General features: G+C 47.9%; 1 protein-coding gene across 1 annotated transcript; it reads left to right on the top strand.

Annotated features, from left to right (window-relative positions):
- Positions 1-377: 377 nt before the first annotated feature.
- Positions 378-26,486, top strand: Txndc5 (thioredoxin domain containing 5). The gene is made up of 10 exons (XM_085699404.2): positions 378-788; positions 5,025-5,174; positions 11,011-11,116; positions 16,336-16,432; positions 18,796-18,911; positions 20,908-20,994; positions 21,601-21,741; positions 23,848-23,930; positions 25,066-25,195; positions 26,091-26,486. Exons 1-10 carry the CDS (start codon positions 568-570, stop codon positions 26,211-26,213), a joined length of 1,254 nt encoding a protein of 417 aa, XP_085555530.1. The 5' UTR covers positions 378-567; the 3' UTR covers positions 26,214-26,486.

Here is a 26,486-nt window from a genome sequence, read left to right as displayed (position 1 = left end):
AGCAGGGAGGCGCTCTTAGGAAATGGTTTCATCACAGCCCCTGAGGCCAGGCCCTCAAATCACAGTTCAGTTCTAGCTAAGAATCTGACTCATGCGAGTGAAACCCCACCCACTTTTGCCCATTTTCCTTCTTTCTGCTGACAGCAGCTCAAAGTGGTCCTGAAATCTCGGGGTCTTGGTGTGTGATTAGATCAACATAGGCTGCCACTGCCCCGTGCCTTCACTGCTTGGCCTTTTCGTTCCCAACAGGGAAAAGGCTGCTGAGGGACTTGGGAAGGTGGAGGAGCTCCGCGAGATGGACCGGAACTGGACAGGGACAGCGCTGGAGGGGCTGCACGAAGGACCCCAGGATCTGAACGAGGTCCTGCCTGCCTCTTTCAGCAGAACGCCGCTAGATGCCCCCGGAGGTCCGGCAGGCCATGGGGCGTGCCCAGGCGAGTGGGGGCGTGGTTAAGGCGGGGCTCTGAGGTGGAGGCGTGGTTATGCGGTCGTGGGAGGAGCCGGGGCGGGAGGTGGTGCCGCGGAGGGGATCCGCGGCCCGGGCGAGAGCTCGCCAGCCCCGCCGCGATGCCCCCGCGCCCAGGACGCCTCCTCCCGCCGCTGGCCGGGCTGCCGGCCCTGGCCGCGCTCCTTCTGCTGCTAGGCTCGCGTAAGGGTGCCCAGGCCCAGGAGGCGGCGGCGGACGGTGGAGCCGAGCAGGACCCGCACGCCAAGCACCTGTACACGGCCGACATGTTCACGCACGGGATCCAGAGCGCCGCGCACTTCGTCATGTTCTTCGCGCCCTGGTAACTGCAGCTCCCACAGACTGGCGGGGCCCGGACCGGGGGTCAGGGGAGGGCGCGGGGCCGCGCGGGCCATACGGGGGGCGTGAGCCGCTGCGCCCTGGCCTCGCCGCTGACGTGGCGCTAGCCGCCGGGCGGAGCGCGAGGAAGGGCGGACCCCGAGGGGAGACCCGGAAAGGCCTCTCGGCCCCGCTGCACTGCTGGAGCCCAGACCCCCCAACCCCCACACACATATACATGCTCGCGCGCGCGCGCGCACACACACACACACACACACAAGTCCCCTGCCCAGCTCCCCAAACTTCCTGTGCTGGCCGGACGCGGTGGGAGCCCGGCGACCACGTGCCCTCGCTTGGAGGGTCCTCCCTGCTGGCCCTTCAATATTGGATTGGGTTGAAAAATCTAAGGCCCTCCCAAACTGTGACTTCCCACTCTTTGTGTTGAGGGTGGGAAGAGATAACCTAGGTTGAGGAGTTGGGGTTCCCCGACCCCTGGGAGCTCGGAATTAGTGCCAGTTCTGGAGTCCCCGCTGCACGCTGGAGTGGACAAAGCTGTCTTCTGTCACCTTCTAGTCTTTGCTTATTTGGGGCCCCGGTCAGTTGGAAGGAACAGTGTGAGGTGGAACAGTTTATGTAAAAGCCCCGTTGGGGCTTCCTGGTGCACCCTGCTGCGTTCTTAAGAGAACTGTACCTCAGGAATTGTTCTAGACATAGCAGCTCTTTCCTACTGGGCCTAGATGCTCAGAGAAGGAAGTTCTCTCTGGTCCAGAGCAGATAGTGTTTAAACCGCAGGCCGCTTGAGGTGTGGGGGTGTGCTGACTGTGTTTATTGCTGAGCAAAGTACTTTCCCCCTCGGTAGGGGCTCCTTAAGGAAAGGGGGCTAAGCGGTTAAGAACAATGTATCTGCGGAATACGACTTATTCAGTGATTATGCCTTCCAAAGTGGTAGAAACTTTCTTTTTAACCCTCTAGTGGGTTATTTTTGCATTTCAACTCATTTAGGGTTACATTAACTTCTAAGGGTCAGTCTGGCTCACAGCCATTATCTATTAAGAGTCCGCGAATGGATACAGTGTTTTCTTTCTGAGAACAGCTGACTTGGCTCTAGCTTCCAATGAGAGAGAAAATACTGGTAGGCTGCAACAGTCAGTGGGTGTTAATAGTTAGTCTGCATGAGTATGCTCAGAGTAGTGGCTCCAATTAAGTATCCCACAAGACTTAAATTGGGACCAGTTTCAGTGGAATAAGTCTGTGGGTTTTAGTTTTCTAAGCACAATTGACGTACAGACAGTTAGGCTCTCTGCAGTACTGGTGGAATTTTAATTTTGGAATATTTCCAATAAATAACCAGCTAGTCTTTGTCAGTCCATGTAATAGGTATTGCGTAAATTCTTTTTTTTAGTTGTATTTAGGTAGACACTACTCCCCCAAAGTGAGTCTTTAGTTGTTTGCTTCCTGCTACTCTGCTAAAAATGTCAGAGATAAGTAGGTGCCCACCATGGCCTTTGAAAGCTAGATGTTTGTTCTTTGGAAAGGAGGTTGAGACAGGACCTCTCTGTGTAGCTACAGTGACCTTGAATTCATGATCTTTTTGTTTCAGCCTATAGAGTGCTAAGATTTTAAAATTAGACTTTTAAGAACGATATGAAACTCAAGAAAGAATACACTGGGTCTCGGCCCCACTTCTCAGGTTGCCTGCCTAGAATGTTAGATGCCTACGTGTGATACTGGGGGCAAGGACACCATGTAACGAAAACATTGACCTGTGTCTGTTTGTTCTAAGCTTGGTGGCTGCAGGATTGTCCTGTTGATTTTTTTGTGCCAGCATCAGAGCGCGGTGCCTATAGTGGTGCCAGCTTGTGGGTCACACTGAACTGGGGACAGTAAGGTCAAGATTAAGGTTAGGTGCCTTTGCTGTGACTTGGCCCCAGGCCACCTTCTAAATGCAGCTGGCTGTCTCAACCACAAGGACTCTGAACCAGAAATGCCAGCCCGATAGAACCAGTGGATTCCTCGCTGTTCCTGGGGTGCAGAAGGGTGTGCCTGCTTGGTGATGGCCCCAGATGGTCAGTTTAATTTGGAGTGCAGGAAACTAAATCTTTAACCTCATTTTTAATCTTGTATTGTCCTAAGAGCCTTTTCAAGGATGCAGAGGATGGATTTAATTCTAAAACAAGGAAGTCCGATGCCTGTAATGTCAGAACGGCCCTTGACAATCCCTTGTGGCAGCCACCTGAAGGCAGTCACCCAGCAGCATCTCATAATGGGATTCTGCTCCACCATTAGAACCAAGCCGGCTTTCTTTGATTAAGCCCCAGATGCCATGAAGAGCAAACAGGAATGTGGGCCAGCTGGGGAACACAAGTCCGTGTGCCTGATTGCATGCACACTTAAGGAGTCCTTGGTTCTTAACTCCCCCGCCCCCTTCTTCCTTACTGTCCTTTCTTCCCCAACCCTCGCTTTGCTGAATTCACAGAAGTTAAATCCTGCAATACAGTTTCACTGTGTGGATTTTCACGCCATTCATTCTGCTGGAGTTACCAAGCACTTGGTGCACACCAAGTATCTGGACAGGGCTGTGCTGGCTTTCTTGGCACTTCCACCAAATACATAAAAAGAACACCGATGGTCTTCCAGAAAAAGGAAATGATGCTGATTTTAGGATTTTATTGCTTATATATTTTATTTTTATTTCTGTATCTGTGTATATCTCTGTTTGTTTGTGTGCCATGTGTGTGGGTCCCTGAGGAGCCCGAAGAGGGTGTCAGATTCCATGGAACCAGAACTTCAGACAGTTGGGACCTGCCTGGTGTGGGTGCAGGGTGATCTGAAAGAGTAACAAGTACTCTTAACTACTGAGCTCTGTCCAGCCCTATTTTATTTGGGCCTTTATAAAACAGGGATTTGTTTTAGCATCCCAAGAAAGTCCTGCTGGGAAGACACATTAGTTTGAAGCCGACTTCTCGGGATACCTTACGATGTTTGTTAGGCCTTCTGTCAAAAAAGAGGCTTACCACAGATTTTATTGAGTCAATACCAATTATCAGTGCCTGTCACTCTTGTAAGTAAGCATTTTTTTAAGGAGCCCTTCAGAAGGCAGCCCAGCAAGCAGTGACGTTATAAACACACATCACTTATTTATTTGATAAGAGAGAAAACCAGCCCTGTGCCTTAATGCTGTGCAGTTGCACTCATTCAGAACTCACATGTAGTACAGTATACAGATTAGAATGCAAGGCGGCAGTCAGCACTGCCCTTTATTTTAGGTCCTGTGACAAAAGGTGCGAAGAGAGGCAAGTCAGGGCCTTGCTGGTATTAAAGATCGATGATTTTAAGATGAGCGTATAACTAAACTCACGCAATCAATACCAGATGCTTGATTCTACCAATGATTGGCGCCCTGGGGATGTAGCTCAAAGGCACAGTGCTTGCCTAGCATGCACAAAGCCCTCGTTTGATCTCCAGCACCACATTAGGCTGAGGGTGGCTGTGCACACTTCCAGTCCCAATGCTTGGAAGGTGATGGTGAGAAAGGCAGAAGTTCAGAGTTATCCTCAGCTACATAGAACGCTCAAAGGCAGCCTTGGTTACCCAAGACCTGTCTAGATAAATATAAAAAAATTAACTATATTTATTTTAAGACTTCTAGCTGGAGAAGGTGCGGAGCTGATTAATCTTGAGATCTCCTTGCATTTGTGTACATTTGGTTATGTAGTAGAAGAGAGCTGTCTTTGTAAATAACAGAGCAGTTTACAGAAGGGCGATAAGCTGCTTGGGAGAGCAGGGGAGACTTCCAGAAACAAGGAAAAGAGAGAGGATACAAAGTAGCCTGAGAGACAAGAAGACTTCTTGGAAGAAATGATACACAAGCTAGATCTGAAGGCAAACAGAAATCATCCAGGTGGAGTTTAGGGAAATTCTTGGTAGGGTCCATGTCTGCCTTGAGTTCCAGGGGGCACAGCAAGTTTATAAGTTTCAGGAAACTGCAATACTGTAATTGTACCTGTAGGCTGGCTGGAAGTCAAGGAGATACTATCAGAACATGGAGGTCAAAAAAGAATGTTAGGACAGGAATCTGCAAAATTTTGATGAATATGGAGAATGTGGTCATTGTGAGCTATCCATCGGCAGCATCTGGAGAAAAGCAAGGGTGGGGAGTTGATGTGGAGAAGGCTGAGGTGGTAACCTGGATGCCCTGGGACCTGGCGCTCAATGTGCTCTTCCTCTGACCTCACTGTAGGTGTGGACACTGCCAGCGACTGCAGCCAACTTGGAATGACCTGGGAGACAAGTACAACAGCATGGAGGATGCCAAGGTCTACGTGGCTAAAGTGGACTGCACAGCCAGCTCTGACGTGTGCTCTGCCCAGGGTGTGCGAGGATACCCCACGTAAGCAGGAAGAGACAGGATGCGTCTATCTCTGTGCTGGGGTTTCCACATGTGTGTGTCTGTTGTCTGTGACCAAGGAATGCCCAAACTGAGCTTGTGCTAACTTCCTTCATAGATCCGCCCTGCTGAGTGTGAGCAGGTAGTCCCTGCTATTAGGACAAGATTATATTGAGCACTGTTTATGGTAGATGCCTTTTGCATTTTGCATGGGGAAAGCCTTAATCTTTGTTGGTTTTTCCCGTTTCTGAGACAGTGAGCATTCGCAGGGCAGTGGTGGGATCCAGCTGCCTGAGATCCAGCCCTGGGTGATGTTCCACTTAGTTTTGCACAACCCGTTCAGACTTCGTCATTTTCGATTTGAACTCTTACCACCACTGCAGTTCTTCTTTTTCTTACTGATTTAAGGTCTTTACATCCTCTGCAACTAGCTTTCGGTCTCTTTCTGTTGGGGTGGGGGGAAACAAGCCAGAGCGCAATAAGGTTCTCGGCAGCCACTTGCTCCCTTGATGGGTGTGTACATGATGGGGTAAACAAATGATGACTGACTGCTACACCCTGGATGAATATCCCCCCCGAAACCCGTGTGTTAGGCTGGCCAGCAGACTGTGGTGCTGTGGGGAGCGTCTAGAACCTTTAGGACGTGGGGGGCTGGTGGTTCACCAAAATTGTGTCCTTGAAGGGGATATTGTGATCTCAGCCCTCTTTGTGTTTTCTTTTTTGCTTGCTTGTTTCATGTCTGATGTAAGTGGGCTTTCTGTTATGCGTTATTTTCATTGGTTAATAAAGAGACTGCCTTGGCCCTTTGGTAGGACAGAAAATTAGGTAGGCGGAGTAAACAGAACAGAATGCTGGGAAGAAGGGAAGTGAGGCAGATGCCATGGAGCTAGCCACCAGGTCAGACATGCTGAATCTTTCCCGGTGTGCTACACAGATTATTAGAAATGGGTTAATCAAGATGTGAGAGTTAGCCAGTAACTAAGTCTCTAGAGATAATGGGTCAGGCAGTGTTTAAATGAATACAATTTGTGTGTTGTTATTTCCGGGGCTAAGCTAGCCATGCAGGAGCTGGGCAAGATGAAAAGCAGGCCTGCCCGCAGCTCCTCACTACACATGTCTGTTGTGAGAAGAGGGTCTGTTAGGGTCTATCTGGGTGCAGACCAAAGGCAGCGAATTCAAGTTACCTCATGGCCCCAGTCATCTAAACCAGGGAGTCAAAATACACTATTTCTCTCTCTAAGTTGATGATCCCAGCTCCTTGTTAGAAAGCAACAGAAAGTTGGCCGACAAACTGACTTCTTAAAGGAAAGAGGACATCCTATTCCTTTTTTGTTGCTATAATTGTGTTGCAGACTAGATAATTACACAGGAGTAAGGCTGTGTTGAGTCTCTGGGTCTGGAGGTCAAGATTGATAGGCTCCATGTGATGAAGGCCTTCTTGCTCAGCAGAGTCCCAAGGTGGCACAAGGCATCATATAGTGTGAAAGAAAGCTCGCTTATATGGGTCTCTTCATATAAAATCACTAATGGAGTCATGGCCTTGGAAATATGCTCTTATCTAATCCGAATTGCTTCATAAAGGTCCTACCTTGTCCCACTTCTTGGAATCTCACAATGGGAACTAATTTTCATGGATTTGGATGGGGACAATCAAATTAAGGCACACTGTGGGTGAGCCTTAGGGATTCCAGCCAAGAGGTCGTGGAATTGTTTCTACGGCACCTGCTTTTGGGTGACTGAACTTTTCATCCCTGTCTCTCTCTCCTCCTGAGGGAGGACATGGACTCATGGCCAGACACCGTGTCTGGTGGAGTCTTTCAGAGGCAGCCACTGTGGTGCAGATCTCATAGATAGCAGTCTCCCCTTTCAGGCCCTGTGGCCTGTGGAGGGATGGGAGAGTAGTTTACCAAGGGGTTATGCCCTTCCACCTGCAGGGGAACTCTTAATAACTTCAACTCTTAACTCCATTACAGTTGGGGTACCAAGTCAAGTCTATATTATACATAACTTAATTGACCAATCCATAGGATCTGGAGTTAAATATAAAGTCTGAAGTCTCTGATCGTTAGAGGCAGCAAGGGAATGTGGAGGCCACAGTGGAATCCTAGGTCTGCCATCCATAGCTGTGCAGCACTGGCTGCATCACTTGACCCCTGAGTCGAAGGGTGACAACAGTGCCCCTCCGCCTTGCTTTTCTATTAGCACAGGGCTTCAGTGGAGTTCTACATTTGAGATTTAGCCTTTCCATAAAGGCTTTCCGGACATTCTGGGTGTTAGCGATTGCTTACTGATAAGCACCACATTCAGACCTGTATCAAGTCAGATCTTAGAGAGAAAAAGATCCTGGTGTGTGTACCTTGTAAACAGCATTCACTCTCGGCTGTGTAGTGCACAGATTTAAAGTGAACTATGGGACTGGGTATGTAGCTCAGTTGGTAAAGCTCAAGGCCATAGACTCCATCACTGATCTGAATTAATGAACAAGTGAATAAATGAATGAACTCTGTTTGGTTTCCTTAAACATTCTGGAGAAGCCATTGATAAGTAGCAGGGGAAATAAATACTCACCTGGTGAGAGTCTAGTACTTCTAGGGTGCTGGGACGATAGAAATGGGTTGACTGTGCCCCCTTCCTCTCTATACTGCCTGCCATACAAAACATGCCATGGGGAGGCTGAAACTGGAGTCACAATGGACGAGAAGGATGGGTGTTACTGACGGGGAAGCTGTCTTAACTTCGTTCCCTGTTGCTGTGATAGAATACGCCGACTAAAGCAGACAAGAGGAGAATGTTTATTATAGCTCTGAATGCCAGGTTACAGACTATCTTTGTGGGGAAATCAAGGTGGAAAGAAGTTGAAGCAGCTAGTGACTTCCACAGTTGAGTAGAGGGGAAATCTCGACACATCCACAGTGAGGAGAAGAAGAATGAACGCATGTTTGATCGTGATCAGCCAGTTACTCAGTAGTTCAAGATCCCTGGCTTAGGGAATGAGGCCACCCATAGTGAGCATGTTTTACCACATCAATGTAATCAAGACAACCCCCTCCCCCCAGACATGCCCACTACTTAAACTCTGACAGTCCCTCACCAAGGCTCCCTTCCCTAATGATTGTAGATTGTGTCATGTTGGCAAAACCAACCACTGCAGAAGCTTAACAGCAACATCAGGACTCCATGGATGCCACTGACAAATTTAAAAACATCTTGCATTTTGTATCCTGACTTATTTAGAAAATCAAGTCTCCCTGAGTAAGTCAGATGTGTGTGTGTTTAAAGAAATTGGAAATAATTACTACAGTCAGACTGTAGTGAATGTGGTCTGAGAGGGATTCCCATGTTGATTAGGGGCCTGCAGAAGTACCCAAGGACAAACTTTTGTTTGGTTTTGGTTTTTACAGGACGCAGGAGGCAGAGTGCTACGTAGGGTGGTTGCATTGAGGCAGGGGGTTATACCTGCATGTGCTTTTGCTTCCTTTCTGATTATGACAGTGTACTTTAGCCGGCTTAGACTTTGGTTTTGTTGCTGACTGTTGTTTCAGATAGGTTTTCACTATGTTTCCAGGATGACCCGGAGCTCAGTTTCTAGGCCTTGTGCATAGGGCCCCAGAGTACTGGGATGTTGAGTGTGTGCTTCTATGCCTAGCTTTCATATGTTCTTTACTGGAGGTACAGTGTAGTGCCTAAATCTCCTTATCAGACCTCAGCTTTTTCTTGTGTAGATGGTCCCAGACATAAGATAGCTTGTGATCCTTCACCTTCATGGTGGGGCAGAAGCAGCCCCATACAGCCATTCCACTCACCGCTTTCCGCACAGTGAATTACAGGAGACATTAAACATTGTTCTGGTGTCAGGTGACTTTACTCACCTGAGGCTCCTGTGTGTGCCTGAGCCCTTGTTAGGCTGGGTGGGATGTTTTTTAAGTGATTCAACTTACTGTTGTTCTAACTTAGGATGTACTTGTGAGGATGTAAACCTCCTGTAAGTTTAGGAGAATTGTCTCTGGGAGCCTGAGGACGCTCATATGTTCTTCATAAGGCCATTCTGTCCTTCTAACTGCCAGATATAGCCAGTGGACTGTTTTCCCTTCATTTCGTGATGTGGAGAGGAAACTTCGGGTCTTGTGTGTGCTAAGCGAGCACTCCTCAGTTCTTCTCTAGACAGGGCTTTACTGTGTATCCTAGGCTTGCCTCAGATTTGCTATCCTCCTGTCTCACCCTTTGGCAAACTCCACCATGTAGTTTGGTTTCCTTGTGTAGCCATGGGATTTCATTTTCAGGCTTCTGTTTTAAAGCCTTCATTTAAAGGGAACTTACCTGTCTGTTAATGGGCTGGGTGTTTGTTGTCTGGGAAAACATGCTGACATTCTAACCCCACTGTGTTGGTATTGAAGGTAGCTGCTATTAAGGGGGCTCCAGAGAGCTCTCTTGGCTTTCCTGCCACATGAGGACACAAGGAGAAGGTGCCATTAGGGAACCAGAAAGCCACTGTAGACATTAAATGTATTACTCTATGAATTTGGACTTTAGTCTCCAGAACTATAGGAAATGAATTTCTGTGCTTTATGGGCCGCCAGGCCAGTCTTGGTGTGTCACTGAAGCCCACGCTGCATGTGACACTCCACCTACATACCTGAGTTGTACACATCCCATCTTAAAAATCCGTTTCTGAACATTGTGTATCACCTCACAAAACCCAGATTATTTCCGGGAGGTGTTAGAGGGCTCCTAGCCCTTACTTGCATTTCTCCTTCTGGTGCGGGAGAATTATCTGTATTCTGTCAATTATATTTTAATAAAACGCTGATTGGCCAGGCAGGCAGTATAGGCGGGAAAGCCAGACAGGAAGTAGGGGTGGAGCAAAGAGACTGGGAGTATTCTGGAAGCAGAAGCTCTCTCTCAGCCACTCCTGTACAGACCACCGAAGAGGCATCATGTAACTTGCCCAGCAGAGAAAGGTACGGAGCCATTATGGCTAACATAGATGAGAATAATGGGTTAATATAAGTTATAAGAACTAACAAGAAGCCTGACCTAATGGACCAATCAGTTTATAACCTTATGGAGTCTTGTGTGTGATTTTCTTTGTTGCTTGCTGGCTGTTGGGGTACTGGGAGGGACAGAAACCCCAACAAGCCAGCCCTCATACTACATCCTTCTTCTGACAGGAGCCACAAGTTTAATACAGTCTTGACAACTGTAAAAACTGTGAGGCTTTTTCTAAGGCCTGTTATGACTGGAGTGATCCAAGACCAACATGTGTGACATTTATCCTCTGGTGATGTCTTATACTCATCATCAGAGGAACTGTTCCACAGGGATGCAGGGGATGCAAGTGGAGCTCTGGGGGCTGGAGTGAATGGGGGGAGTGTGAGCAGATAGACTGCAGCAGGTAGAGGGCCCTGATAGTTGGGATCCATCAGGGACTGGGATTCCATCTGCCACAGTGCTCTGCAAAACTGTTTTGTCTGCTGCAAGCCTAAGTGAGGCCCGCAGGCAGCAGGAGCAACAAGGAGGCCAGGAAGGATGCGGGGTACCACCAAGGTGAAGCCTGGTGGAAGTACTGAGGGCAGGTTTAACTCACAGCATACATCTGCAAGTTTTCACCCCAGTTGTATTTCCCTTGAAGAACATCGGATGTGTGAAAGTTTAGGAACTTGGGACAACCCCTGTAACATCAGTTTTGATTCCCTTTGAAGTCCTATCTGAGTGGCAGATAGGTATCTGGCTCCTGCCCCTGGCAGATCCATTGCTGTTTCACTGCATGGGTTGCTCTTAACCCAGAGCAGCTCTGAACTTGTATACTTCTGCTCTCCCTAATCTGTTGTTGTTCTTTCAGCCTGAAGTTTTTTAAGCCTGGCCAAGAAGCGGTGAAGTACCAGGGTCCTAGAGACTTTGAAACACTGGAAAACTGGATGCTGCAGACGCTGAATGAGGAGCCGCCTGTAAGTGTCCCCTCCTCCCTCCCTTTACAGTCCAGAGGCCAGGCAAGGTGAAAGCTTACAATTCTTTTTGAAGTTGTAAATAGATCTTTCCCTGTGCTGCTTCTGGTTGACTGAATGAGTTTAAATTTGCTCAGAGGAGCTCAAGAAACATAGCATAGCACCCAAGCATGTTCTCCTTAAGTACAAAACACTGAGTAAATGGGAATCGTTGTTCTTAAATGGTGGAATTTCCACAGCCTGTTCACTGGACTGTGGGGTTGTTGTCCTGTTGTCAGGACAGCTGTAGATTTCTGACCCACTGTTGGGAACAGGCAGTTCACCATACTGATCCCTTGAACTAGTCTTGGTTCCTTGGGCAAGAACCAGATACGGGTTCTTCCTAACAGTCTTTAGTTTCTTATCTGAAGTCTCAGGTGACTGACTCTTGTTTACTTCACTGTTTCTCAGTGTGTAGCCCAGGCTGACCTTGAACTCAGGGTCCCCCCCCCCACTTCCCCGCCTCCCCAGAACCGGGATTATAGCTGTTTACCACCATACTGAACATCTCTGCTCTTGTTTCTGGTTGCTCCTTTTGTAGTTCAATAACTTTATCTTTCATTTGTCTACTTTTTCCTTTAAGTAGTTTGCCATAATTGTTTTGGAGTTCTATGAATTTTTTTATATGAGTGTTAGATGTTTAGTAAGCTTTAATAGGTGTTTTACTTCATGCTGAGCTGTTTAGATGGCGGCTCGGGCAAGCCAGCTCCCAGTCCTTGGAGGCTGTTGCAGATGACTTTGTCATGGAGGCCATCCATAACATTTATCCACTTTCATGCTTTCCGGAATTATTTCATTTAAGCTACAAATATCTTTAGTGTATAGCAGCCCTCCGCATGGTGGCCGTCCTTGGCAAATGGTGGTGTCGCCTCAGATTTATGGGTTTACTTTTCAGTTTTCTTTGTGCCATTTAGGGCAAGGCAGGACTGCCATGCTGGAGAGGAGCCTCTCGCCATCTCCAGGTTCCTATTCAGCTAAGCACCTGTCTCAGAGCTGACTGATAAATAACCTGAACACAGTTCCTTCATAGGAAGGTATTCAAACATGTACGAAAGTGCCATTTTCCCAGTTTTGCCAGCCTGGTCTGCCTTCCTTCTGATCCCTCCTGCACCCATCCAGGGGTGTCACTGGTAAATATTCAGGGCACAGACACACACTTTTGCTGTGTAACATAGCCACTGTGTCACTTCCACATGAGTGCAATGCGCACCCATGCATTTGTACCAGGGGCTGCCTTTGCCCACCTAGAGACAGGCAAGACCAGGCCCTGTTGAATCTCCAGTGCTTGCTCCTGTCTCCAGCTCCCGGAGCTCACTTGGCCTTGCTCCCACTGCCTGCCCATAGTGTGGCTCTTTTCCTTGGCTCCTTGATCCTCAGCTTTCCAGGCCTGAACTGGCTTTACTAATAATGTAAAACCCTTAGTAAATGCTCAAGTGTTTTCCTTCTTCTCTCTGTGTGTAGACACCATCAGAACACTGTAAGTGTTACTTACTAAGGCTGATACGGAAACTTCCATTTTGCTCTAAATCATAATGATGCTGCACAGTTCCTTTAAGGGTCCTGCATGTGGATGGGTAGATGAGGGTAGGTGGACTTGATGGCTTGTGATGCAGTGTTGGTGGGACTGGAAAAGTAGCCAGCGTTGCCTTGTTTCCTGTTTCCGACGACTGTCAGAGCAACAGGAGTTCTGAGTACAACTGCAGTGGGAACAGGTCACTTAGGGCGCTTTATTGTCTCGGAGCTGTGCACGGACTGTGGCTGCCTGTGGTCCCAGCACTGGGTTGAGCGCCACCTCTCATTAGTGCCACTTTCAAGGGTGTGTGACCCTGCAGCTGTGTTCTTCACTCTGGATGTCCCAGCTCATCAGAAACTCCTTTAGTGTTTCCATACCTCACATTTGAAACCACCATTTCTGTGTCCGTAATATCGAGGAGCTGGCCTCATTTTAGGTAACCAGAAGCCACAAACTGTGGCTTCTGTGGGTGAATTTGCATGTTTGTCATGCTGAAAAGCTGCAGGGGCAGGTGGGGTTTTCATGTAGATTGAAACTGTATTGTTTTCTCTATGAAAGTTCTTTTTTCAGAGGACTGGGTATGAATTAAGCAAGAATTTTTTTTTTTTTAACACTTGAACTACCACATTTATTCAGTCGACAAGATTCTTGAGTGGCTTACACTCCTGGCAATGTGAAATCCAACACTACGTGTATTTTTTTTGCTTTTTTTTTTATTGATTTTTTGAGCTATACATTTTTCTCTGCTCCCCTCCTTTTTTCTCCCCTCCCCTTCTGCTCTCTTCCATGGTCCCCCCACCCATGCTCCCAATTTACCTAGGAGATCTTGTCTTTTTCTATTTCCCATGTACATTAGATCATTGTTTGTCTTTCTTAGGGTCCTAATTGTTGTCTAGGTTTTCTGGGATTGTGAATTGTAGGCTTGTTTTTCTGTTTGTTTGTTTGTTATTTTATGTTTAAAACCCCTTATGAGTAAGTACATGTGCTAATTGCCTTTCTGTGTCTGGGTTACCTCACTCAATATGATGTTTTCTAGATCCATCCATTTGCCTGCAAATTTCAAGCTGTCATTATGTTTTCCTGCTGTGTAGTACTCCAGTGTGTAAATATACCACGTTTCCTTATCCATTCTTGGGTCGAGGGGCATTGAGGTTGTTTCCAGGTTCTGGTCATGACAAACAATGCTATGAACATAGTTGAGCACATGTGCCCCTTTGTATATCAATATGGCGCTTTCTCAGAAAATTAGGAAACAGCCAGTAAACAGCAACCAACCATGGCCTCTGCTCCTACCCTGACTTCTCTCAGTGATCCACTATTATGTGGAATTTTAAACCAAATCTTTTCCTCCCCAAGTTAGTTTTGGGTCATGGTGTTTATTATAGCAATAGAAAGCAACCTAGGACATACACTTTTATTTAAATTAAAAATCGCATTCTTGAAAACTTCAACTTGACGAGATATGAAGCAATTTAAAAACATTTAAAGATGTGTTGAGAAAAAGTAGCCTTTCTAAAAACGTTTATCATTACCTGAAGGTAAATATATTAAAATGCTTGTGCTGCACAGGCAGCTCAGAGAGGTTTAGTGTGTGTGGTCGAGGGGCAGAGAGCAAGCATTGGGTCTTCAGCCCTGCTCAATTTTTCTTAGAAAATATTTTTACTATGCATATGCGTGTGTGTGTGTGTGTGTGGAGGTGCATATGCGTGTGTGTGTGTGGAGGTGCGTATGTGTGTGTGTGTGTGTGGAGGTGTGTGCAAATGAGTGCAGTTGTCTTGGAAGTCAGAAGAGACTGTTGGAGCCCCCGGAGCTGGCGTTATAGGTGGCTGTGAGCTGCCAGGTGGGTGCTGGGAACCAAACTCTGGTCCTTGTTTCTTATTACTAGAGTTGTATAGTCATTTATTCTTGTTGGGTGACTGACTGGATGCTGGTGGAGATGGTAAGCCATCTACTTAGCCCTGCCCTGCCAGCCTCTGGAGCAGATAAATTCTCTACTGGCAGAACAGCTGCTTTCGTCTCTGGCATCTTGCTGTGTTGGGTTCTCTGGGCATCTGCATTAGTAAGTAAATTTGCAGTGGCTGTTACAGTGGGGTGGCTGCTGACTTTGATCTCATCTCCATAATGCCCCTTCTCCTCTTCACTGCCATCTTCTCTAGGCTGCCTTCGGTGCAGAGGGCCCTGTGGAATTGTAGTCTGTAACCCATGTGTATTCTGTGTCTCTGATGTATTTTCTTCTGCGGAACCCTGATTGTTAGTGTCCCCCGTCACTACTGTGTGTTCAGTGTACTCCCCACATGCACTAAGGTGGGAACCTTCGCATGCGACAGGGCTAGTGTTGTGGTCTCCCAGACCTCCTCTCCCCATTCTCACTATTCTGGGAATTATCATCACCACTACAAGACAGATAGTGTCCATGAAGGTTATGGTCTGCTGCGTCTTTAATGCCTTGCATTGCAACTCAATCAAGGCCTGTAACATTTGCTGCCCCCAGTCTCCTTTCTGCTTCAGCAACATCAAACTACAGTCTCTCTCTGTCTCCCACACTGTGAAGGAACTCCTCAGCTCCTTCTTTATGGTAGTCTGCTATATGTTCCTGTTATATAGGTAGCATAGGTAGTATGCTATCTGTTTCTTACATTGAACCATTTTACTGTTCTCCAAACCTTCATTGGGATGGCTTCTGGTCTCCACTGGCATATGCTGTGTGGTGAGGTCGTCTGGGCCTCTGTTGCTTGTGGTGCCTGGCTTGGTGTCAGTGGCTCTGGGCATGGGCTGTGGCTTCTGGATCTCAGCCTCATGGTCATGGTTATGATGATGAAATGACTTGGACCAGCTGAGGCTCCCCCCGGTGTGATGGGAATGAGGCCGGAGTTGCTCGGGGCTCTCTCCAATTCACAAGTTTTAAATCATTTTTACTTTTATTGTTGTGATTTCTATTTTATCATTATTATTAAATCACCCATTTGCTTCATTTACAAATTAAACTGTCACAGGCATGCATGCTCAGGAAAAGTAGCAGATATGGGGCTTGGTTCTATTCATCGTTTCAAGCAGGGGCTCTTGGGATGTCACTTACCTGCTGTCTTTTGCATTTCTGTCCCAAACCTTGTCACGTGAATTGCTTTCTTAAGGTTTAGCTCACAAGGCCATCCCTTCCATGTCTCTCCTTGCTATGACTTGTCAGGTTCTTGGTTCCTATCACTGACTTTTTGTCACTCTTTGGTAGCATCTCTTCCTTGTTCTTCCTGCCCCCGGTGCAAACTGAAGGTCACCCCTTGTGATTTTGCCTCTAACTTTGCCTGTTTATCCACCTTTGTGTCATTAGCCCCTACCTGTTCAGAGCAGCTCACTAGAAATTTCCCTTGAATTCTATGGGGAATCTCAGACCAGGTCCAAGGAGAGGGTGTGGCTTGGGGTTGTGCAGACTTGACCTTGTTTCTTCATTTGGTTGAGTTTCGGATGACGGCTGCTGCCCTGGAGCCTCAGTCCTATAGGGTGGGCTTGGTGCTAATACACTTGGTGGAGGTGATTTCCTGTCTCTCTGGCCTTGTTCAGCACAGCTGTGAGATAGATAGGTGAGGACTGTTCTGGACAGAGACAGGTCACCTCCCGTGTCAACTGCATTCTCAAGGACAAACACACAGATAATTGCTTTGCTTCTTCTTGTTAGACACCAGAGCCTGAAGCGGAACCACCCAAAGCCCCTGAACTGAAGCAGGGGTTGTATGAACTCTCGGCCAACAACTTTGAGCTGCATGTTTCTCAAGGTAAGGATGGAACTGGTGACCACGGGCTCTGTGCTGGCATTTCCTCTTGCCATTTGAAGGCTCATAGCAACATCAAGTCACAACTCCTGTTGTCTCTTCAGCACCAGTTGAACTGTTGCTTAATAAGCCTGCTCTTAAATAGCATCCCCCTCCTCCTTCATCCTTGTGGGCCTGCCTGCCAATGGTGTGAGCTCACCGGGTGCGCACAACACCCTGAAGCTGTGAGCTCACCGGGTGCACACGACACCCTGAAGCTGTGAGCATACTAGAAACTGTGAGCACACAGGGTGCACACGACACCCTGAAGCTGTGAGCACACTGGTGGGGGGGGGCACACAACACTGAAGCTGTGAGCGAGCACACAGGGTGCGTACAACACCCGGGGATAAGAAAGCCCTCGTTATGGTGGTCATATGTTTACTGGCTGGAGGCTGAAACAGGCATATTTTTTGTTTAAACAATGTAAATAGGACTATTCAACTATGAATCAAATTAGGTGTTCTTTATATTCCCTTTTTGGAATCAGTATCCTAAATGTCTTCCTACAATCTCCACTGTGAATAAAACACAAGCCTCCCTTTGTTAATGCATGGGCACGTTTCAGAAGTTGGCCCAAGCACATGTGGCTAGAAAACAAACACAGCTTCCTTGCTGGCTCCATTATCAAGTGCTGCCATGGAGAGAAATCCCCCCTGGAAGACTGGCTTGTACACACTGTGGAAAAGAACATAGGACTGTACTTGCCCTTGAAGCCTGCCTGCTGGGAGTCTGACCACCTGTAATACTAAAATAGTTTTCATGGTGGCTTTTCTTACCACTAGAAGGAGGTCTGTAACCTGTACTAGCTCTCCAGCCATGGGACCTTGGGAGTTTCCCCTACTGGGAAGTCACACTAACTTGGGTTCTGTTGAAATGTGCATCTAAATCACCTTGTCATAGACTGTCTCCCATAGTCTCCCACAATCCTTGCCCCGCCCAGAGCAAGTGTCTCCTGCAGGACACACCCTGCAGACCCCACATGGTATTATTGTTCCAGGGCTCACTGAGGCTCAAAAGGCAGCTATGGCTTCCTGTCCGTGCTGGCTTCCCATCAGAGCTGCTTGGCTTCTGGGGATTCAATCTCCATCCTGCTGCCCAGGGTTCGTACTCCACTTGTCTGCAAAGATTAGCCTTGAAAATAAGTCACTCATAATTTCAAATAAGTGACTCAGCGTTTCCTGAAATACATTATTGTCATAGCAAGAAGACCTCAGCCACCATCACACTGCCTCATGTCCACTAGGGGCTCTCTCCTGATTTGGGGGTGCTGTCAGCCTGTGTACAGTACAACAGACAGATTAAAAATCCCGTGTCCAGAAAATAATGTTGTGAGGACGTGGTTTTGTGGTTTTTTGTTTTGTTTTGTTTTGTTTTGTTTTAACTAGTTGGGAGGTTTTTTTTTTTTTTTTAAACCTGGTTTTTGGCAAAATATAATGTAAGCACAAAAAGCAAAAGTAGGATTTAGTGAATTTTAAGACAGTCTTCCATGACTGCTGTTCAGATCAAGAAACCACAGCCCATTGTGCACCACCTACCTCCAGGCCTTTCTGCCATCCGCTCCTGTGGCACCTGTGTGGGCCCATGCCCTTTCCCTGTGGCCTCATAGTTTAGGTGTGTGCTACTAAACACCAGACTTAGTCATCTGACTTGTTATGGCTCAGCTTAATGGTTTTCTCCCCCCACCCCTAGTTTAGATTTTATGGATCTTAAGAGTTTTCTTTCTTTTTTCCTTCTTCCTGGCTTTCTTTTATTTAGCCTCATTGATGGCTGAGAGTGTCTGTAAGGCTCTCCTGATCTATATGCTCTCCAGCATTTCTTTCTGTGTTTACTGAGCACATGGTTCGCGGGCCTACAGAACTCCCAGTCTGGACTCTGCTGTGGATTCACACGCTTCCTTGGTTTGTTTTCTCCGTATATACTTTTGGGATGCCGGAAGGTTATATGGCTGTCTGTAACTATGGTGTCTGTTTCTGTGATTAGAGCCGCACCGACGACCACTGTCTGGTCCCTCCCCCCTCAGATGTCTTGGTGCTGGCCTCCTCACTTGTAGTTGGGGTGGGAAAAGAGGCAGGGAAAATGTACAGTTCTTTCTCTTTTTGCCAGTTGTCGCAGTGTAAGTTGGTTCTCTGTAACCCTTCAGAGACGACAGATTTGATTGGGAGTTACTGTTTTGAACTCAGATATAAACATACATGGTGGTGAGTCCCTTCTTACCAGAAGGACTTGAGATCTGTGGGCAAGGGGAACAGAGCTGTATTCTTCAGTTCAGCATCTGGTCTCTTGTGATGCAAACCCCTTCCTCTCTGCTTTGGCCTTCCCTTCAGGCGACCACTTTATCAAGTTCTTCGCTCCGTGGTGTGGTCACTGCAAAGCTCTGGCTCCAACCTGGGAGCAGCTGGCCCTGGGCCTTGAACATTCCGAAACTGTCAAGATTGGCAAGGTAAGCGCACACCCTTGTTAAACTGGAAACAGTCTGCTTTGGGCTGGATTAATTAGCAGAGTGGCCCATTATTCATTCCATGTGCAAAGCTGAAAACTTGATTTATTAATTGCAGTTAGTGTTGCCACTTGACAATTCATTTCACCCTCACAGATGGCAGCCTGGTTTTGGAGTCTGCTGGCTTTTCCACAGCCTAGAGATAAATTATGGCCTTGGCCGATTTATTCTGAAGGGATGGCCAATTCCGAGTTGGCAGCCCTGGAGCTATGCAAAGATACGGGGCAGAGCCTTGTAGAATGTGCACTGGATGTCCGTGGAGCTCAGCCAAGGGCTCTCCTAAAGGGTCCTGGGTTCTGCGCTCGCACAGGCTCATAGCACAGCTTCTCATGGCGAGCCCTGCTTTGCACTGCCATCCACAGTTCATACAGAGAAGCCAGAAGTAGTGTGTAACAACTCCTGTGTGTCCAGGTCTTCTGGAACTATCCAGAGCAGCTCCTGGACTATTGCATGCTTTCAAACTCATTGATTTTTCTGACACTCACCAGACCCTCACTCTTTATGGAATGCCTCTAGAAAAAAATCTCCCCTTTCCACTCTGCTACAGGGCTAATTTGCATACAGAAACAGACCTACGTATCTGGCTATGAGAGTCAGAAGCAGAACCTTGGGGTTGGTTGGGTAGACCTGGTAGGCTGGCCATGGTTGTAATGTCTCCCCTCAGTTGCCACTTTGCAGAAGGGAAACAAGGTGAATTGTGTGTAGTCATGAAGATGAGAATTTGCTACTTAGCATGGCCCCTGGTGTGGGGCGATGCTGAGGAAATTGTAATTCTCAGTGTACAGTGTGTGGATTTTCTCCTGTGCCTGCCATGCGTTCATTGTCCAGTTGTGTACTGTGATTATTTCCATCACTGAAGAGTGTGGACCTAAGTGCATCACCTTGCATTCTGTCTTGTCAGCCTTTGTATCCTTACTTCAGATTATTTTGCGAGTTTTTATGGGAGGTGATTTACCCAAGCAGTAGCAGAAGCATGCGCAAGCAGACTCAGGCTGTGAGGGGCTGTCATTTCTGGGCACTTGGAGCTACTTTAGACAGGACCCTGGAGAGTGCTTGTGCCCCTCACAGACCTAGCTTAAAGTTTCCTGGACTTCATTTTAACACCTCAATGGCTCTCACAGCCGCCTTACAGCTTAACATAGTTTAAACCCTTTATTGACATACTAAAAAACGGCTTAGTTCTGCTTGGCTAATTTTAGTGTTGATACAAATTTTTTAAATGTTTGTTAAAAATATCAGGCAAGCAGAATCTTGATTTACATGTAGTAATCTGGTCCAGGCCTGATGGGACAGGTCTCTAACCCCAGCTATTCTGGAGTCTGAGGCAGGAGGGCCACAAATTCAAAGCCAGCTGTGGCAACTTACTGACTCTATCTTAAAATAAAAATATTTTAGCCAGGGCAGGGGATGTAGCTCAGCAGTAGAGTGCTCGCCTCATATACACAGGGACCTGGGTTCAGTTTCCACCAAAATAAATGGCTCCTGTAATTCTTACTGGGACAAGTTATAGCGCTACACTTACCTGATGTTCTTATTAAATATGAACTGCTTGCTCCCACTTCCGGGGGTACATGCACAGGGACCCATGCATGTCACTGAACTGTGTCCCCTGTCTTGATCTGAAACTGTAGAGCTACAAGTGACAGTAGGCTTCCATGGCATTGGGAACTGCCCTGGCGAGCGTCTCCCTCACAGCTACCTGGTGTCAGGCGAGGCTTCCTAAACATGCCCTTTTTAGTGGAATTCAAATGGCACCGTGTGCCATTAGTGTGGGTGGTGGTGTGGATGGCTTCTAGGCAAAGTCTTTCTAAACCTTGCAGCACACTGCCACAGATGCTGTGGAATCTGAATTAAGCCCGTTTTGCTGTTGTTTGTTGTTTTTTTAGTAAAGTATAAATTGTCTGATAATGTAACTGGGTGCTGTGTTCTTTGTACACAGGTCGACTGCACGCAGCATTATGGGCTCTGCTCAGAAAACCAGGTTCGAGGCTATCCCACTTTGCTGTGGTTCCGAGATGGCAAGAAGGTACGTCTTCACCTCCTGTGTGGAGGGGATAACTTCCACTCGCCATTGCGGCTGAGGTGCTGAGTTTACAGGGTTAGGAAATGGCCGCTGTCAACTGCTGGAGGAATGTGTTTAGTGGAGTGTGATGTGTGTGCTTCCCTAACTGATAAGACCTAGTGATTAGGAAAAGTGACATTTGTCAAACTGTTCTGAGGGATTTTTGGTAGCTCGGGTTTTCATTGGCTTAGACACCGCCTGTGCTCTGGAATGAACACAGACCTTCCAGGCTTTGAAACAGTGTTACTGCTAGCTCTCAGTGGGGTGGGATTCTGTCTTCTGCCCCTTCCATGCGTTGCCCGTGGTCAGCGTCTCAGAATTCCCAAGGAAATGGGATGGGTGGATGGCTAGCCTGTACTTTAGACTCTGAGGATGTATAGCCCATGTGTAGGTGCAGGGGTAGGAGGTGTGTGCTGTGGAATCTTACCTCCCACCTGAATGGGAGCAGGCAGATCCACAAGAGACACAGCTGGAGCTGAGAGCCCTGATGGTGCCTAACTGGACCAATGGGGTGAGCGGGCTTGTGACTAAGAACGCTGACAACATCACCGTGGCCCATGTCTTGGACAGGTGGATCAGTACAAGGGAAAGCGGGACTTGGAATCACTGAGAGACTATGTGGAGTCACAGCTGCAGGGTCCAGAGGTGGCCCCAGAGACTGTCGAGCCCTCAGAGGCCCCAGAGCTGGCTGCTGAGCCCACAGGTGACAAGGTGGGTGTCTGTCAGGATGGAGGGAGACGGTCCTGCCGCCTTCAGAGTCATCTCGGTGCAGAACGATCTCTTGTCTGCTGTTACATGCTGTGCATGGCCAAAGTCAGCAGAGGCTTCCCTTGAAAACCTGAGCCATATGTGAGAAAATCCCGAGGGAAGGCCCTTGGGGTCAAAAGCCTCCAGCGTTTGCCTTTTTGCCCTAGTTTCTTGGGGACAGTGTATGCGAGGGTTTTCTGTGAAGCCTTTCTGCAGCCCTGGCCCCGTTCTCTTCGCTCTAGAACTGACTGCTGTCAGTTCTACTCAGACCCTGAAGCAGAGGCCTCTGGGAGATCAGCAGGACGGGCTGCACAGGGCCTGGTCAGTGGATCACAAACTATTGCATGTGTGTCTAGGCAGCCTCCGTCCTTACTCATTCAAGGGTCCTGGGCTTTAAGATTTATTTTTATAATTTTATGTCAGTGTGCAGGTGCCTGCCAGAGGCATCTTACCCCTAGACAGGAAGGAACTACAGGCTGCTCTGAGCTGCCTAGTATGGGTGCTGATAACCAAACTTGGGTCCTCTGCAAGAGCAGCTCTTAACCACTGAGCCATTTCTCCAGCCCCAAAGCATCTTGGGTTTTAGAATTTTAGCTTTTTAGTTCTGCGTTTATCAAGCTCCAGACACATTCTAGGTACTGTCATGGGGTGCCAGGGAAAACAAACAACAAAAACCCTTCCAACTGTTTTCCAGTCTGTGAAGGGCGTGGGTCTCTGGAGGAAAGGATGAGAGAACATGTGAGTAGGTGGCAGGCTGGGACAAGCCTGTTGTGCAGGGTAGCGGTTCTAGAGAACCTGTGACTCAACAGTTGCCAGAGGGGGGCGCTTGTGAGCCAGCTGCCGGCAGGAAAACCAGCTGTGTTCAGAGCAGGGCCAGGCACTGAGAGGACCTAGTTCCAGGAGTGCAGTGGGGTGCCCATGAGGGGGAGGGATAGGAGCTGGAGGGTGGAGCCCTAGCAGTCACCTTCAGGAAGATGACCTGCAGCTGCTGGGGTAGGGAGATCTGTTGGCTCTGCTCTCTGAAACACGAGGAGACCCCAAAGTAGGGGTAGAAGGAGGGAGGCTAAGAATCCCACCCAAGTGAGGATAGTTCCTAGGGAGCTGACTCAGGTTTCTGGAGTTTCTACCCAGTGGTGGCAGAGAGGGTGAGACTCACTGGGGCCAACACTTGAAAACCCAGGCCATGGAAAATGGAAAAATCTGTGGTGTCAGTTGGCCCTACCCCTAGTGGGGCAGCAAGAGGCCTCCCTTAAGCTTAGGGGCCCGTTCCTTAGCTGTGTTCTTACTGGTCATGGGTAGCCTGAAGTTACTGGTTTAAGAAGTGTGACCACATACAAATAAATGTTAGAGGAACTTGTGTGTCACCATGGTCATCTCTAGCAGGGTAATTACATACCACAGGGGCTTTCTTTATAGACCATGGCTATTTATAACCCAAGTTTTCCATCACTAATCTGGCCTCTCAGAGAGCATGGCTGCTTACTGTGGACGTAAGGACGGTAGTGGCCCACTCAGCCTGGGAGTCTCCAGCAGTGCACAGAGCTGTGCAGTGCTCCACAGTGGCACCCTCACCGGGCTGCTGAAGAACTGTAAGATAGAAATGCTTTAAAATGCCTGTGTGACATTCTCCAGCCTGCGTCGGGTGCCATGCTCACACTTACTGTGCATATCAGGATGCATAGCCCGTGGTATGGGTGTAACTGTAACCAGCTGTCCCGTCCATGCTGCTCGGTGGCTGAAGGCTAGAAGAGATAATGCTTGAAGATAAGCAGGACGAGGAAGATGGCATTAGCAGGTAGCTCCTGCAGACGTGGGAGCTATAGGCTCAAGCCTAGAATGCACTGGTCCTCTTTGCAGAGCCCTGGAGGATAGGACCTGTCCTTGAAGCCCCTGGGCTGGTTACAGGCAGAACAGACCTGGAGGGCTACGTCAGCCTACTGCCCACAGTCCCCAGCAGCTCTGTGATAGTGTCTGCCCTGCATATAACTTGTAGATGGCTCTGGTCAGATTCCATCTTTCTACCCTGTTCTCTTTTATCAGTGTCTTTAAATTGACCTTCCTCCCTTGAAGGGCACTGTGCTGGCACTCACCGAAAAGAACTTTGAAGATACCATTGCACAAGGAATAACCTTCATCAAGTTCTATGCTCCATGGTAAGTGGCCATCTTAGATATTATGTAGTGCATCCTGTCACACAGCATACTTTTCAGCTGTGTGGGCAAGAGTCATTTACACAGACCATCTTGCAGGGAATGATGCCACTGTACCTTGTCTAGCAACAGTTATTTTATAGAGAAAAACATTAATCTACTTTAAAGCTCAATCTACTTAGGCACAAACAGAAATGGAAGTGAATTGGGATGGATGTATAAAAAGAGTTCAGGAGAGCTCAGCTTTCTCTTAAAGCCATTCATTACATGACCTAGTTACCTGAACCTTCCTGCCATGTGATCCTCAGGGACCAGAATAAGAGTAGATGAAGAACAAACTGAGACCTAGATAGCCCGGCACTGGAGGATGATAGCTTCCATGAATGGCTGGAACTACGCATGTCCTTTGATGCCCTGAGCCTCTTTTTTTTTAGCTATAAAATTGCACCATCAATTTACCTTCAAAAGTACAACAGTCAGCTGAAGAACCAGAGTCTGAGGAAGAGTGTTAGATGCTAGGCCACTATGTCACTCTTAGCTGCTTGTCCACTCCGTGCACTCGGGAGCGTAAGGCTAATGAGGATATGATGCATGATTTGGGCAGCTTTTGCCCTTGAATAGAAAGGCAGCTTGATATGGATGCTTCATGCCTGAAATCCTAGCACGAGGGAGGCAAAGGCTGGAGGACTCTGAGTTCATGGCCATCTTGGGCTACAAAAGAAAAGAAACAACCAAAAAGAAATGCTACCACATAATGCCATTAGAATTATTCTTTATTTAGACAAACCCTCAGGCTGTCCAGCTAGTGAAGAAGGAAGACCCTCCTTTGGGAGGACGGACAGAAAGAGTGACTATCAGCACAAAAGGCAAGATTTGGCCTAACTGTGCTGTGGCCTCTTAGAAGTGGCTAAAGTTATCAAGGAATCTACACCAAGGCAGTCCTGTCTAAACGGTCCACCCTGTTGTTCTACATATTGTGGAAGTGGGCCCAGAGGTTACCAAAGGGGCATGACTTCCAGTCATGTGTACCCAGGGGGAGAATGTGATCGTGTGGATTCTGAGGCTGTTGTGACTCATGCAGGAGAAACAGACCGACTTTGACCCAGATCTCAGCATAGATGCCCCTATTCTCTTCTAGGTGTGGGCACTGTAAGAATCTGGCCCCTACCTGGGAGGAGCTCTCTAAAAAGGAATTCCCTGGCTTGGCAGAGGTTACTATCGCGGAAGTGGACTGCACTGCTGAACGGAATATCTGCAGCAAGTACTCGGTGGGTACCCCTGGGGGACATATTCCTGGGGGAGAGAACTGAAGATCTGGATCGCTGCCCCAGGGACTGTCATTTGGCAGCACGGAATGAGTTCACTCTGTCCAGGCCTCTCTAGAGAGTGGCTTGTATCTTGTTGTGCCATTTGAGAAATAAAGGACACTCTGAAAGGCCAGCCTTCTCTGCCACTGAGAAAGCTCTGGGCCTTGCTGGGTCTAGTGCACAGTACTGAAGTGCCAAGTGCTGAGAGAAGTGTGCTGCTGCCATCATGACCCCCCCCCCCAGCCCAGCACCTGCCTGGTGCCCTGCCCTAACCACCTGAGGGCTCAGCATTCAGTTATAACATCCTGAAGGATGGAGCTGAAAGAAATCTATAAACCTAAACCACCTTCGGAAAAGGCCATGACTGGAATGCCAGTCTATTTACCTGATGAGTTTGTTCTGTGCTCAGCATATGATGGATGCTATGGGCTACTTATATTCATTCTTGTGTGGTGATGGGCATGGAACCAGCCCCATACATACCCCAGTCATCCTGTATTACTGATAGTAGTCACAGAATTCCCCGGCCTTACCTATGTGCTCATAGATGTGTGAATTCCCAAGAGCTGGTGTCTGATGTCTTTCTTAGTCACTGTCCACCTTATTTTTGAGATAGGATCTCACTGAACCTAGACCTGATTGGCTAGGCTCAACTCCTGGACTCAGTTCCCACATCGGAATTACAGATGGGTACCGCAGAACCTGTTTTATATGTGTGCTGGAGTTCCAAATTCAAGTCCTCATACTTACATATGTGGGGTGGCACTTTACTGACTGAGCCATCTCTCCTGCCACCCAATTTTCAAAGAACAATTTGTGTGTGATTTAAAGTACTTTTCCCCCATCTCTTTTAAAGGTACGAGGCTATCCCACATTGCTGCTTTTCCGAGGAGGTGAAAAAGTGGGTGAGCACAATGGAGGTAGAGACCTTGATTCTTTACACAGCTTTGTCCTGCGCCAGGCAAAGGATGAACTCTAGATACCCTGGGAAATCGTGCATCCTGGCTCCATCACCTCGTGCGGAGGAGTGACAGCAGACGGACACCCGCGTTCCCACTGGGGTTAATCAGAAAGCTGCGTGTACTAAGCCTGTGTAGCTTCTCCATGTGTGCTTCTTCAGCCACCACACACTATGGATCTTGGTTGTGTTTCTCTAATCATAGCTCATGGTCCCTGGGCAAATATTTTCAGTGGCAATCCATCCTGTAACCTTCTCTTGACAAAATTAAATTGGCTTTCCTTGCAATGAAAA

The sequence above is a fragment of the Myodes glareolus genome, chromosome 14, assembly GCF_982192425.1.
Source record: "Myodes glareolus chromosome 14, mMyoGla1.1, whole genome shotgun sequence".
NCBI lineage: Eukaryota > Metazoa > Chordata > Mammalia > Rodentia > Cricetidae > Myodes > Myodes glareolus.
This window is presented reverse-complemented; position numbering and strand designations above follow the sequence as displayed.

Excerpts from the sequence above, each read along its gene's own strand:
- Txndc5 (XM_085699404.2), top strand. The coding sequence starts at position 568 with ATGCCCCCGCGCCCAGGACGCCTCCTCCCGCCGCTGGCCGGGCTGCCG. Across the intron at positions 5,175-11,010 it reads GGTGTGCGAGGATACCCCAC|CCTGAAGTTTTTTAAGCCTG; the intron begins GTAAGCAGGAAG and ends TTGTTCTTTCAG. Across the intron at positions 25,196-26,090 it reads ATATCTGCAGCAAGTACTCG|GTACGAGGCTATCCCACATT; the intron begins GTGGGTACCCCT and ends TCTCTTTTAAAG.